Source organism: Carcharodon carcharias, chromosome 12 (assembly GCF_017639515.1).
Source record: "Carcharodon carcharias isolate sCarCar2 chromosome 12, sCarCar2.pri, whole genome shotgun sequence".
Taxonomy (NCBI): domain Eukaryota; kingdom Metazoa; phylum Chordata; class Chondrichthyes; order Lamniformes; family Lamnidae; genus Carcharodon; species Carcharodon carcharias.
The window spans coordinates 122,925,272-122,940,863 of NC_054478.1; the positions used below are offsets into that span (position 1 = coordinate 122,925,272).

A 15,592-nucleotide genomic window follows, 5' to 3' on the forward strand; every position below is an offset into this window, starting at 1 on the left:
TGTCACTGCATAATGGGTACAGTACTGGCGGGTACAGGTCTGTCACTGTTTAACTCCGGGGTACAGTACTGGCGGGTACAGGTCTGTCACTGTATAACACTGGGGTACAGTATTGGTGGGTACAGGTCTGTCACTGTATAACACTGGGGTACAGTATTGGTGGGTACAGGTCTCTCACTGTGTAACATTGGGGTACAGTATTGGTGGGTACAGGTCTGTCACTGTATAACACTGGGGTACGGTACTGGTGGGTACAGGCCTGTCACTGTATAACAAGGGTACAGTATGGGTGGGTACAGGTCTGTCACTGTATAACACTGGGGTACCGTATGGGTGGGTACAGGTCTCTCACTGTGTAATACTGGGGTACAGTATTGGTGGGTACAGGTCTGTCACTGTATAACACTGGGTTGCAGTGCTGGTGGGTACAGGCCTGTCACTGTCTAACACTGTGGTTCAGTATGGGTGGGTACAGCCTATCACTGTATAACACTGGGGTACAGTATGGGTGGGTACAGGTCTGTCACTGTATAACACTGGGTTGCAGTGCTGGTGGGTACAGGCCTGTCACTGTCTAACACTGTGGTTCAGTATGGGTGGGTACAGGCCTGTCAATGTATAACACTGGGGTACATGCTGGTGGGTACAGGCCTGTCACTGTCTAACACTGTGGTTCAGTATGGGTGGGTACAGGCCTGTCACTGTATAACACTGGGGTACAGTACTGGTGGGTACAGGTCTTCCTCAAAGTTGCTGGTCTCTACTGGTGCAGAGGCAGAGAGAAATTTGTGGTGATAAGGGAATCACAGAAGAACGATGCCACATGTTAAGGTGAATAGTATACACTGGGCACTAATATACAAAACAATCTGGTGACAACAGGAAAGTCCTATCAAAGTTTAGAGGCCCTGTCATCACTCACGTTTTTGCGTGTTCCTTTGTTTCGTACGTCACATTCACAACTGCCGTCTCACTGTCGGTGTTAACTGAGAGATGGAAAAGAATCAGTCAGCACCCAGACTGCGGGCAGCAAAACATGAACCAACTTATCCCACTGAGCCCAAGATGCTAACTTTCCCAGCATAGTTCAGCAATTAAACTCCTTCAGACAGGCCCCAGCATCAACCAGGTGATGGGAAATGCTCATTTTGTTTATTAAAAGTGAGGATTCCAGTTTCTGACCTGTGGTTCTTCAGTGAAAATCGGGACATTTGAAATGATGCACTAATGGCTGGAGTTAAAATGTAAGCTGGCCTCTCTCACCAGTTTTCAACATGGAGGACGGGCAATGGAAGGTCAGTTATCTGTGGGGCCTCAGCCAAATCGTTTGACCTGGAAATTAGCCAGCATACTGTGGAACAAATTTAACTTTACATCGTCAAAGCTTTAGCCAGTATCTGAAACTTAGACAATGCGTGATAAATTGATCATTCGCATTCTGTGCAATAATTATTACTTACTGATGATAGATGATTGACAGGTGATCCTTCAAAATGGTGCCTTCTTCTGCATTTCTAGATTCAGACTCCACAGGCAAACTGGCGAGCTGGGGGCGCAGCGCAATCTTTTGAGGATACCTTCCCTCCCATCAAGTCTGGTTAAACCAAATTAATAATGCCATTTGGCCCTTGTAACTTTTACACAAATTCTCAGCATTTAACAAGATTAACGCATAATCTCACCGCAGCGGACAGTTCAAGGGACTTTATACATCGAAAGTTACATTGTTGCTATAAGTTGCCAGGTTATCGGCTGCTTACACTGCCTCATTAACATTTCACACATTCCCATTCCCAAGAGAGGCTTCATGAGGAGCAAGCTGCTCATGTAAAGGTGGAGACAATCACATGACATTCACCCCGACTCAAAGGTACAGACATTCGGTGTTTGGTACATCTCCAGCCCTCTTGCAGCATTCTATCTTGAATTAACAACTTCCAATTCCACTGCCTTGTCCCCTTCATCCCCTCAGATTTCAAATGTTGACTCATCTTTCCCCCAGCATCTCAGTTACCTCCCAGGCAAACACTTCACTTCTCTGCTCAACAGCTTTCAAATCCAAATTAAACTCAAGTTTGCTAAAGAAAATCTGAAAGTTGTTCCCGTCTTTTGAGATGGACTGAGCAGATCAGGACAAGGTACAAATGATGATATATACACTCCACGCCCACCAAAAAACCATGTGATTTCCTGGGAGGGGTTAAAAAAAAAACAGATAGAAAAGCCCAAGCCAATTTGAAAAGAAAAAAAGGTGGGAACTTGCTCCCTTGAACCTACCCAGAAACGAGTCCAGCAGGTATAATAAAAGTAAACTGCCACAACTTAAACAGCTAGCTCAAGCTTCCAGCTTCTTCTCTCTTGTGGCAACACTTCTACACACTCTGTTTTCAATCCTACCCTATGTCCTGTAGATCTCTGTTCTACTGTTCCTCCCAATTTGCAATTCCCCACCTAATAGCCTGCGCTCCTCTCTGCACTCTTACTACACAAAGGTTTCTTGGTTCTTTAAACTGCAAAATTAAATTATCATGGAACAGAAAACAAAATAGTAAACCAAAAAATTCTACAGGCACAGAAAGAATAAAAGAAAGTTCAGGATGGGAATTGGACCATCCAAGGACGGTCAGAATAAAATCACAGACAGTGATGGCAGAGCGGCAGAGATGGTGAATCTATGGAATTCTCTGCACCCCCCACCCACCCCCACCCCAGGGCTGTGGAGGCTCAGTCACTGAGTATGTTCAAAACTGAGATCAATAAATTTCTACATATTAAAAACATCAAGGGATACAGGGATAGTGCAGGAAAACGTTATTTAAGTAGTAGATCAGCCATGATCTCACTAAATGGCGCAGCAAGCTCAAAGAGCTGAACGGTCAACTCCCGCGCCCATTTCTTATGTTCTTATATTAAATGGCTATCATACTTCAGTATTTCAGTATCAGGTGAACAAGGCCATCGGACAACAAAGTTGGAAATTATATAATATGCATTTAAAATAAATCAAAGCAAACTCAAAGTAGATCCAGACAGATTGCATCTGTATATTTTAAAAGAGTCTAGAAAAGAGATAGCAGAGATCCAAATTACACATGTTTAATAATTTGTCAGAGAAAAGTGTGGTGCCAGAGATTTGGCAGGTAGGTAATGCCATAACTATATTAGGAATATTATGCCATACTTATATCAGTCAGCTTAACATTGGAGTTAGGAAAGATAATGGAATCATTTCTAAAGGGGAAAGTAGAAAAAAAATCTAGAAACCAAAAAATATAACATAAATACTCAGCATGGATATCAAAAGGGAAAGTAGTGCTGGATCAACCTCACTGAATTCTTTGACAAGGTAACAGAAAGTAGACAAGGGAAGTGTAATAGATGTAATAGATCTAGTTTACCAAGAGACACCCAATAAAGGTACTGCCTGGTACACTAATGAATTGTGAGTCAGCAGATAATTAGCAGAACAAATAGCTTGCTGGCTGTAAGGCAGAAAGCAGTGGGTAGGGGTAAAAGGGGAGGGTTATTCAGAACAGCAGAAGATGGGAAGTGGGGTTCCTCAAGGATCAGTGCTGAGACAGCTATTGTTCCCAACTTATACCAACAATTTAGGCTTTGGAATCAAAAACACAATTTCTAAACTTTCAGCCAACAACAATTTGGAGGAGGTGGGGAAACATGCACTGGGATAGTCAATATTCAGGGGGACTCCAAATAATTACATGTAGACATTAATAAACTTACTATATGAGCATATAATAGGCAAATAAACGTCAACATTATCAAAATGTAATACCTCACACTTAGCCGAGAAAAATAAGATCACATATTACAGTCTTTGGAATATAAGGATCTAAAAGGGGTGGAGGGAAATAGGAATCTGGGAATATAAATGCACAAAGCAATGAAAGGAATGACCAAGCAAACCAAGTATTGGGATTTATCTCTAGGAGGAATAGAACCAGCAAGGAGGGAAGTTCTGCTAAACTTGTATCAAACCTTGCATTAGTCACACTTGGGGAGTACTGCATACAGTTCTGGTCGTCATATTGACATTGCCAAGGGTTTTAAAACAACTTACAAGCATGATAACAGAACTGAGAGATTATACTTATCGGGGAAGGACAAACAAGCCGAGTCTCTGTTCTCTTCAGAGGGGAAAGCTGAGAAGGTAACCAAGGAGGAGACTTTAAAAAGATGAAAGGTTTTGATCAAGAATTGGGTATGGAGAGAATATTTCCATTTGTGGGGACAATGAAACTCGAGGCCAACAATGTAAAACAGAAACTTCGTTACACAGAGAGTGGTATAGATGCATTTAAAGAGGAACCTAGATAAATATACAAGGGAGCAGAGAACAGGTGAGAAAGAATGGGAGGAGGTTTGAGTGGAGCATAAACACTGGCATGGAGAGTTTCCGTGCCATATATTGTGTAATTCTATTTCTCACAGTCTCTTTCCTAACATATCAACATGAAACTCCTTACTACATCTTCCTCCTAAGCCAACAGGATTTTTAAACTAAACTTGTTCCCCATAGTTTACTACGTGTTTTCATACGCACATAGTGAATGAGTTCTACCCACTGGATATTAAAAGTTGTAGGTGAGGGAATTGTAAAAGTGTTAGTCATAATCTTTCAACATTCCCTTGATATGGGAACTGTACTATTAAATTGGAAAATTGCTAGTGTCACTCCATTTAGAAGGATGGGAGAAAGAAACCAGAGGCCTGTCAATTTAAAGTCTGTTATGGAAAAGCTACTGGAATCTGTCATTAGGATCGTGACTGAGCATTTGGACAAATAGGAGTTGATCAAAGAGAGCCATTAAGGCTTCGTTAAGGGTAAGTCATGGCTGATTAATCGGGTTGAATTTTTTGAGGTGGTCACTAATAAGGTAGTTTACTCCTCAAAAAGATTAATGGAATGCTGGCCTTTATTGCAAGGAGGCTGGAATATACAGGAGAGAAGTTATGCTCGAATTGCAGAGAATCTCAGTCAGACCCCATCTGGACTATCACATTCAGTTCTGGGCACCACGTTTCAAGGAGGACATAGTGGCCTTCGGGTAGGCGGGTTTGGGGCAGGGGATGGGGAGGACGGTGCAGCACAGGTTCACCAGACTGAAACCAGGGATTAGAGGGTTAAATCAAGAGAATAGGTTGCATAAACTTGGTTTGAACTTGCTCAAGTCTATGAGATTGAACGAGATGATAGAGACATTTAAAAAGTTAAAAGAATTCAGTAAAGATGATAGTGAGAAATAATTTTCACTGATGGGAGGCAACAAGCACAAAAGGACATCATGTTAAAATTGGAGTTAGGCCGTTCAGGAGCACAATCAGGGAAGTTCTTTTTCCACACAAAAGGTGAGTGAAAATCTGAAGATTTCCCCCAAAAGGTTGTGGCTGCTGGAATAATTAGCGCCTTCTTGGCTGAGACTAACTTATATAATTACTGAACAGAAATCTAAGAACACAGACTTTAGGTGGGCAGATGGAGGTAAGATACAAATAGCCATGATCTAACTGAAAGGCAGAGCAGACCAGAGAGGTTGAAGGACTCCTCCTGTTTCTAAAGATCCAATATTCCATTATAATGAAAAACCACAAAGAAAACAATACTGGGTTATATTCATGTTATCTCCATACCTTGCTCCACATTCTCCACTGTGCCATGTTGAGCCAAGAGTCCATCCAATACCTGAAAACAATAAAGAGACGGAAGCATCACACCATGTGACCCAGACGGACGGGGAGCGCCACGCCCCGTCGCCCAGACAGACGGGTGCAGCACAGAGTAGTCGAAACAAAGATATACACAATGTAACCCAGATGGATAGGGGAAACATATGGGCTCTAAAGTCCATTTCGTTAGCAAATCGTGGCTTCTTCCTGATCAAACCTCATATCCTTGTTGCCTGCTCCCTCGAGAGACAGGAAGTACACAGAATGGTGAAGGGGTTTGCTTGGGTACTAATGATAGTGGCAGCATGCAGAGCAGGCAGATGATGATGCAAATCAGTCTGCATCGATTATTTGATGCTAACAATGCCACGTTCAAGGACCATGTTCCAGCCTATGTCATTTCTTAACCTTGTGCAGCTGAAAAAATAGTAAACAGCACGAAGGAACTCCCCCTCCTTGCCAGTCCCCAAAATCATTGCAACTTAAAGGAAACATGAGCGGCTTAATAGGTTAGCTGTTGGGTAACTTTTCTGGGATCTGATGCAATTGCGTGCATTTTTGAAGCTTTCTTAAAACCACCTGAAGCTTCAATAGCTTTCAGGAAGTGTTCTGGATGGTGTCAAATGTTAATTTAAAAGCTTGTGCTAAAACAAGCTGCCTCTAGACATGGGTGGCTTGGCAGGTCTTCCTCTTGGGATTGAGCATGACTGGAAGAATGAAGAGAGGTCACATAGAGCAGGACAAGCTGATGGTAGGAGGTGGGAAGAATGGCTGTCAGATGGAAGCTCAGGAGTGTTGAAGGCTTGCCGCCTCAATCTCAATGATGACCAATGTTTGAAACATTTTCACTTCACACAAGATGTTGCGATTGAAATCTGCCAATTGTTGCAGGCACAACTGCAACTTTGAAGCAAGGCAAGGACTACATTGCCTGTGGCTGAAGACGTGACCACGGCTCTTAATTTTTATGCCTCTGGCTCCACAGGTTGCTGTTGGAGACATAAGCACATTTTTGCAGTTTGCAGTACACTGCTGCATGAGGGAGGTGAACAGAGGTTCTCTATACACAGAGACACACCCTAATTTCATTTTCTCTTGCCAGCGATAAGTTGACTCTGCGAGCATGAGGGTTTGCAGGCTTCCCTGCAGTGCAGAGTGCCATTGACATGCATGCACCTTATGCCAGCTCTGCCATTCTCATGAACAAAAAGGGACTCCACTCCCTTCGTGTGCAGCTAACATGTGACCACAGGCAGCTCATCATGGAAATCATTGCATTTTATCCTGGAAGTGATCACAATTCCTTCATTCCATCCATATTTGAAGCACCACAGCAGTCAAACGTTGGCTACTGGACGACAAGGATTACCCATGAATAACATGGTTCATCATTCTGTCCTGAAATCATGTCCGTATTTATACTAGGCATACAATGAGAATAAAAGCAAAACACCGCGGATGTTTGAAAACCTGGATAAAAGCAAAAGATGCCAGAAATACTCAACAGGTCAGGGGGCATCTGTGGAGAGAAACAGAGTTAACATTTCAGCTTGGTGATCTTTCATCAGAACATAAGGGAGATAGCAGTCTAAGAGTTTTTAAACCAGTAGAAGAGGGTAGGGGGTAGGAAGGACAAAAGGGAAGATCAATGATGGGCAGAAGGGATTAACTAACAAAGATGCAAAAGCCAAAGAGATAGTAATGGACTTAGTAAAGAAACAAAGGTTGTGTCCAGATGAGGTGTGAATGGCTACTTAAAAACCATCTGAATGCAACATGAAGAGATAAAGAAAGAAACAATGCAGCAAAAAAAAACACACAGAACAACATGGAGGCAGAGGTTATTATCTAAAGTTGTCAAACTCAATGTTGAGTCCAGAAGGCTGTAGAGTGCAGAGATGAAAGATGAGGTGCTATTCCTCAAGCTTGTGTTGAGCTTCACTGGAACACTAGCAGGTCGTGGACAGAAAGGTCAGAGTGGGAGCAAGATGGAGAATTAAACAACAAGCGTCAGGAAGTTCGGGATCATGCTTGTGGACTGAAGGGAGATGTTCCACAAAACAGTCACCCAGTCTGCATTTGGTCACCCCAGTGAAGAGGCGGCCACATTGCGAGTAGTGAATACAGTATACTAAATTAAAATAAGTACAAATAAATTGTTGCTTCACTTGGAAGAAGTGTTTGGGTCCTTGGATAGTGAGAAGGGAGCAGGTTAAAGGGCAGATGTTGCTGGCATGAGAAGGTGTCATAGGAAAGGGAGGATGTTAGGGATGACTGAAGAGTGAACCAGAGTGTTGCAGAGGAATTCTGAAAGGAGAGGACAGAGGGAGAAATTTTTGATGGTAGCATAAAAAATGGCAGGGGGTGATGCACATAATGATCCCAACAGGAGGAGGCATGACCCCGACTGGGGGCTGGGGGTGAACAGATGGATAAGCAACAGACACAGCAACCCCAGCTTAGGTGGGTTGGGGGAAGGAACAACACACAGAGCGACCTGACCCTGCCCAGAGGATGGGACGGAGTGGGGAACGACACGCAGAGACCCCAACCGAAGGGTTGGCAGAATGACACGCAGAGACCTGACCCCAATGCGGCACATGCAGCAAGATCTGACCCAGGTGAATCAGTGTACACCTTCACCAAAAGACCTTCAGGACAATTTGGGTGTGCGTTCAATGGAGAGCTATTGGTTCCCCCGGAAGATAGAAGCCTCTTATTGAACTTAGTGACGCATTTCACAAGGTCACAGAATTGTTACAGCGCAGAAGGTGGTCATTCAGCTGGCTCTACATAGGAGCAATTTACCTAGTCCCACTCCCTCACCTTCACCCCATAGCTCTGCATTCTTCCTTTCCAGATAACAATCCCTTTTGAATACCTTGATTGAATCCACCTCCACCATGTTCTCAGACAGTGCATTCCAGACCCTAACCACTCGCTAACCAGCTGCCTGCCACACAGGGGAATTGTGGGTTAAGTCACCTGCAAGTATTTTGCTTGATGCTCATGCAACTTCAGGTCACCTGACTTGAGATCGTGCTTCAACACATACCACCCAAGGTCAAGGCGGACGTCAAAACAACCATGGATTAATAAGACATCTGGTATAGATAGAGTATTCTGCCGACTGAGTGAGGCATTCAAGGGGAACTGGAAAAACTCAGCAGGTCTGACAGCATCTGCGTGTAGGAATACAGTTGACATTTCGAGTCCTTATGACCCTTCATCAGAACGTTATGATTTGTTCTGATGAAAGGTCATAAGGACTCAAAATGTCAACTGTATTCCTCTCTGCAGATGCTGTCAGACCTGCTGAGTTTTTCCAGGTACTTTTGTTTTTGTTCCAGATTTCCAGCATCTGCAGTATTTTGCTTTTATTCAAGGGGAACTGCTGGCCTTTACATCTAGAGGACCAGAATACAAGGGATAGAAGACATGCTGCACCTGTACAGAGCCCTGGGTTAGATCACACCCATATTCAATACTGGGCACCACTCGTTAAGAATAATATATTGGCCTTGTATCCTCACTGGCTACGGGTGAGGTCCCAGAGGACTGGAGAATGGCCAATGTTGTTCCATTGTTTAAGAAGGGTAGCAGGGATAATCCACGAAATAACAGGCCGGTGAGCCTTACGTCAGTGGTAGGGAAATTATTGGAGAAGATTCTTCATGACAGGATTTACTACCATTTGGAAGCAAATGGGCGTATTAGTGAGAGGCAGCATGGTTTTGTGAAGGGGAGGTCGTGTCTCACTAACTTGATCAAGTTTCTCGAGGAAGTGACAAAGATGATCGACAATGGAAGGGCAGTGGATGTTATATAAATGGATTTCAGTAAGGCCTTTGACAAGGTCCCTCATGGCAGACTGGTACAGAAGGTAAAGTCACACGGGATCAGAGGTGAGCTGGCAGGATGGATACAGAATTGGCTTGGTCATAGAAGGCAGCGGAAGAGTGCTTTTCTGAATGGAGAGCTGTGACTAGTGGAGTTCCGCAGGGATCAGTGCTGGGACCTTTGCTGTTTGTGGTATACATAAATGATTTGGGGGAAAATGTAATTGGGCTAATTAGCAAGTTTGCAGACGACACCAAGCTTGGAGGAGTTGCAGATAGTGAAGAGGATTGTCAAAGGATACAATGGGATATAGATCGCTGGAGACTTGGGCGGAGAAATGGCAGATGGAGTTAAATCCGGACAAATGCGAGGTAATGCATTTTGGAAGGTCTAATACAGGCAGGCATTACACAGTAAATGGCAGATCCCTTAATCGCATTGATGGGCCAGAGGGATCTGGGTGTACAGGTCCACAGGTCACTGAAAGTGGCAACACAGGTGGATAAAGTAGTCAGGAAGGCATATGGCATGCTTGCCTTCATCTGTAGGGGTATTGAGTATAAAAGCTGGGAAATCATGCTGCAGCTGTATAGAACCTTGGTTAGGCCACACTTGGAATATTGCATGCAATTCTGGTCACCACATTACCAGAAGGATATGGAGGTGTTGGAGAGGGTGAAGAGGAGGTTTACCAGGATGCTGCCTGGTCTGGAGGTTATTAGCTATGAGGAGAGGTTGGAGAAACTAGGATTGTTCTCACTAGAGCGACGGAGATTGAGGGGCAACTTGATAGAAGTTTACAAAATTATGAGTGGCATGGACAGAATAGATAGTCAGAAGCTTTTTCTCAGGGTGGAAGAGTCAATTACTAGGGGACATAGATTTAAGGTGAGAGGAGAAAACTATAGAGGAGATGTGCCGGGCAAGTTTTTTACACAGAGGCTAGTGAGTGTCTGGAATTCGCTGCCAGAGGTGGTGGTGGAAGCAGGTACAATAGAGGTGTTTAAGAGGCAGCGTGACAAATACATGAATAGGATGAGAATAGAGGGATACGGACCCCGAAGTGCAAAATGTTATAGTTGACAGGCAATATGATCGGCACAGGCTTGAAGGCCGAAGGGTCTGTTCCTGTGCTGTACTTTTCTTTTCTTTTCTTGGAGGGAATGCAGCATAAATTTGCCAGAACAACATGTGGACTCTCTCTGTTCAGGTACCATGCCCTAAGAGGGTGTTGGTGACCATGGACCTCCATGTGCTGGCCCATGGTTATGTTTGACAAAGTACTACAGTGGTTTGCCATTACCTTCTGCACGTTCTGATTGAACAGGAGACTCTCCCGCTCTTATGATCTGCCATAGACATATTTGAAGGATATGCAGATTGATAATTAACCTGTTTGACCATGTCATGAACACACCTTCCATGGCCATCAAGTCCTGGAATGGGACTCGAACGCAGAGCTTCAGGCTCAGAGGTAGGGAACACTACCCGCTGCGCCACAAGATATTCTGACACCTAGACTCAGAAAAAATACGTTTCACCCCATGTCACCCTTACTTCTTTTGCCAATTATTTTAAATTGCGCCCTCTTGTTCTCAATCCTTCCACCAATGGAAATAGTTTCTCCCTAAGTACTCTATCATGATTTTGAATAACTCTATCAAATCTCCTCTCAACTTTCTCTTCTCCAAGGAAAACAGTCCCAACTTCTCCAATCCGTCCAAGTAACTGAAGGTCCTCATCCCAGGAACCATTCTCGTGAATCTTTTCTGTACTCTCTCCAATGCCTTCACATCCTTCCTACAGTGCGGCGCCCAGAATTGGACACAATACTCCAGATGAGGTTGAACCAGTTTAATACAAAGTAAACATTACCACCTTACTTTTATGCTCTAGGATGATGAATGCTTTATTTGGAGAATTCAAAATTCCCAACAGAATTTAACAAAATCAACGTGTGTTTGCAGTAAAAACAGGAAATACTCAGCAGATCCGGCAGCTTCTGCGGAGAAAGAAACAGAGCTAATGCTTAGAGTTGAATATTACTATTCGGAAGAAAAGTCATATTCGACTCCAAGCATTAACTCTGTTTCTCTCAGCACAGATGCTGCCAGACCTGAGTATTTCCAGCACTTTCTGTTTTTATCTCGGATTTTAAGCATCTGCAGTATTTTGCTTTCAACTTTTACTTGACTTTTGCTATCACTACAATTAGCGCACAAACCTTTTTTAAGTGCTGCAAATTCCCAACACTTAATTGCTTAAAATGCCAATTAGAATGCTGGACCAATAAATGAACTGACAAAGTCTGAACGAATGGGCCCCTGTGACGGTGATTAAAACAACTTATATTTACATAGCAACTTTAACATAATAAAAGATGTTAATACATCCAATAGGAGCATTATAAAACTAAGTGAGGTTGGAGGAGAGAGAGAGATTGGTGAGGCCATGGAGGGAATCAAAGTCGTAGAGATCTACAGCACAGAAAAAAGTCCTTTGGCCCATCAAGTATGCGCCAGTTAAACAAGTACCTAACTATTCTAATCCCATTTTCCAGAACTAGGCCCATAGCCATGTATGCCATGGCATCGCAAGTGCACATCCAAATATTTCTTAAATGTTATGAGGCAGTGAGTTCCAGATCCCCACCACACTCTGGGTGAAAAATTTCTTCCTCACATCCCCTCAACCTCCTGCCCCGTACGTTAAATCTATGCCCTCTGCTTATTGATCTCTCCACGAAGAGGAAAAATTCCTTCCTGCCTACCCTATCTATGCACCTCAATCATCTCCCCGCTCAATCTCCTCTGCTCCAAGGAAAATAACCCCAGTCTATCCAATCTTTCCTCCTAACTAAAACTCTCCAGCCTAGGCAACATCTGGTAAATCTCCTCTGCACTCTCTCTAGTGCAATCACATCCTTCCTCTAAAGTGGATTCCAGAACTGCACACAATACACTATCTGTGGCCTAACCAGCGTTTTATACAGTTCCAGCAAAACCACCCTGCTCTTATATTCTATGCCTCGGCCAAAAACGGCAGGTATCCAATATGCCTTCTAAACCACCTTATCTACCTGAATTGCTACCTTAAGGGGCTGGTGGACATGAACACCAATGTCCTTCTGATCCTTAACACTTCTCAGGGTCCTACCATTCATCGTGTATTCCTGTGCCTTGTTTGTCCCACACAAGTGCATCACCTCACATTTATCCGGATTAAATTCCATTTGCCACTGATCAGCCCGTCAATATCCTCTTGTAATCTAGGGCTATCCCTCCTCACTATTTACCACCCCACCAATTTTCATGTCATCCGCGAACTTACTGATCAACCTTCCTACATTCAAGTCTATATCGTTTATATATACCACAAACAGCAAGGGACTCAACACCGAATCCTGTGGAACCCCACTGGACACAGGCATCCAGTCACAAAAAAACCCCTGGATCATCACCCTCTGCCTCCGACCACTCAGCTAATTCTGGATCAATTTGCCAAATTGCCTTGGATCCCATGGACTCTTACCTTCGTTATCAGTCTCCCATGCGGGACCTTATCAAAAGCCTTGCTGAAGTTCAAGTAGACGATGTCAAATGCATTGCCCTCATCTACACACCTGGTCACCTCTTCGAAAAATTCAATCAAATTGGTCAGACATGGCCTCCCCTACAAAATGATGCTAACTGTCCTTGATTAATCCCTGCCTCTCCAAGTATCGATCAATTCTGAATTAATTGCTTCCAATAGTTTCCCCACCACTGAGATTAGACTGACTGGCCTGTAGTTCCCCGGTTTATCCCTTCCCCCACCTTCTTGAATAACGGTACCACATTGGCTGTCCTTCAGTCCTCTGGCACCTCTCCTGTGGTCAGAGAGGTATTGAAAATTATTGCTAGTGCTATCTCCTCCCTTGCCTCATTCAACAGCCTGGGTTACATTTCATGCAGGCCTGGAGAGTTATCGGCTTTTAAGCTTGTCATATCACTTGGAACCTCCTTCCTTTCCATGCTAATTTATTTCATTATATCACAATCCTTCTGCCTGATTTCTATATCCATGTTGTCCCTCTCATTTGTGAACACCAACATAAAGTATTCATTTAGAACCCTCCCTACGTTTTCCAGCTCCACACTCAAATTACCACTGTGGTCCTTTGTGGGCCCTACTCTTTCCCTAGTTATTCTCTTACTTTGAAACCAAGGATGAGAATTTTAAAATCAAAAGTTGCTTGACTGAGAGCCAATGTGGGTCAGCTAGCATAGAGATAATAGGGGAACAGGACTTGGTGAGAGTTAAAACCTGGGGAACAGAGTTTCGGATGAGATCCAAGTTTATGGAGCACAGAATGTGGGCGACCAACTCACCAAGGCTCCTTCGACAGCATCTTCCAAACCTGTGACCTCTGCCACCTAGAAGAGCAAGAGCAGCAGCAGGTGCATGGGAACACCACCACCTGGAAGTTCCCCTCCAAGCCACATACCATCCTGACTTGGAACTTTATCGTCGTTTATTTACTGTCACTGGGTCAAAATCCTGGAACTCCCTCCCTAACAGCAGTCTGTGACCTACACCACATGGACTGTAGCAGTTCAAGAAAGCAGCTCAACACCACCTTCTCAACAGCAGTTAGGGATGGGCAATAAAAATGCTAGCCTAGCCAGCGAGGCCCATGCCTTGTGAAAAAATCAATTAAAAAAAAAGACCAGCCAGGAGTATGTTGGAATAGTTGAGTCTCGAGGTAATTAAGGCATGAAAGGAGGTTTCAGCAGCAGATGAGCTGAGACAGGGCGAAGTTGGATGATGTCATAGAGGTGGAAATAGGCGGGCTTAGTGATGGCCGCATGTGAGGTTGGTAGCTCATTTCGGGATCAGGTGTGACACTGAGGATACAAACAGACTGGCTTAATCTCAGGCTCTTGATGGGGGTGCGGGGGGAATGGTGGAGATGGAGTTGGTAGCTAGGGAATATGAACAATAATATAAGACACCCGACAGCCGACCATAAGCTGAGTCAAAGGTAAGATGATCGAGGAACTCTCTAAGATGACAAATTACCAAATATTAGGACAAAACCAAATTCTAAAAGAGGATGCCTCAGGGGACTTCATTCTGGAGCTATAATCTGGGGTTATTCTTCAGGCACATCAGTCAGGCCTTACATTCGCAGAGTAGCAGTTTGAAAAGTGTTACAAGGACACACAGTAATATAGAGGTTGTATTACCGCACTACAGAAACAGATTTGATTCCCGCTACAGCAGTTTAAGATTTCAATTCCCTTTAAAGAGCAAATCTAGAAATCAAAAACCTGCTTTAGTGAAAGTGACCACAAAGTTGTCATAGTGTCATTAAAAATCCGAACTGGATCACTAATACGCTTCAGGGAAAGTAAACTACTGTCGTGGCCAGGTCTAGTTGTTTTGTGGTTGTCTCTTAACTGCCCACTGAAGTGACTTAGCAAGTTGTATCAAACGGCTACAAAGGGCGGCAACTGCTCAAAAAGATCCACCAGCTCCTTCTTGAGACAACTAAGGATGCGCAATAAATGCCAGTCTTGCCACATCACCCACATCCTAGGAACGAATTAATAATTTTTTTTCCCTGCCTGTATCAGGGCCCCCTGTGCTGGACAGGAAGCTACTCTTACTGGCGGGTGCCATCTTTTCCTCCACGTGTCTTTCTTCAATTACTTTGCTGAGCTTTTTAACCCCACCCCAATTGAGTCATCAGTTTCCCACCTTGTGATACTTTGCAATTGGCTGCAAATGTTGATTGCAGTCAATGCTATACATTTTTGAAAAAAAAATACAACAGGCAGCACAGCGAGAAGAAGGCCAAACCTGCTGTTTGGCAAAGAAACCTTCCATTTCATCACAGGTCATATCACAGATCTGACCTCACTAATTTCTCAGATATCTTAAATTGCAGGAACTCCCCAGTCATTTTCCACGACAGGTATTGAATCCAAACTGTGCCACGTCCTGCCACCCCGCCCCAACGTCGAATCACCATCTGATCTATAGTTAAGCACACCTGGAGGTGGTAACGCGGAGCCGAGAC

At 43.9% G+C, this 15,592-nt stretch overlaps 1 protein-coding gene across 1 annotated transcript in view; it reads right to left on the minus strand.

Annotated features, from left to right (window-relative positions):
- Positions 1-908: 908 nt before the first annotated feature.
- The window catches only part of LOC121285318 (insulin-like growth factor 2 mRNA-binding protein 2), a 190,509-nt gene continuing 175,825 nt past the window's right edge, over positions 909-15,592 (minus strand). The window contains exons 4-5 of the mRNA XM_041201784.1: positions 5,653-5,704; positions 909-986 (exon numbers count right to left, since the gene is read on the minus strand). Of these exons, the coding sequence (XP_041057718.1) occupies positions 919-986; positions 5,653-5,704 (120 nt within the window). The 3' untranslated portion in view covers positions 909-918. The remainder of the gene's footprint in view (positions 987-5,652; positions 5,705-15,592) is intronic.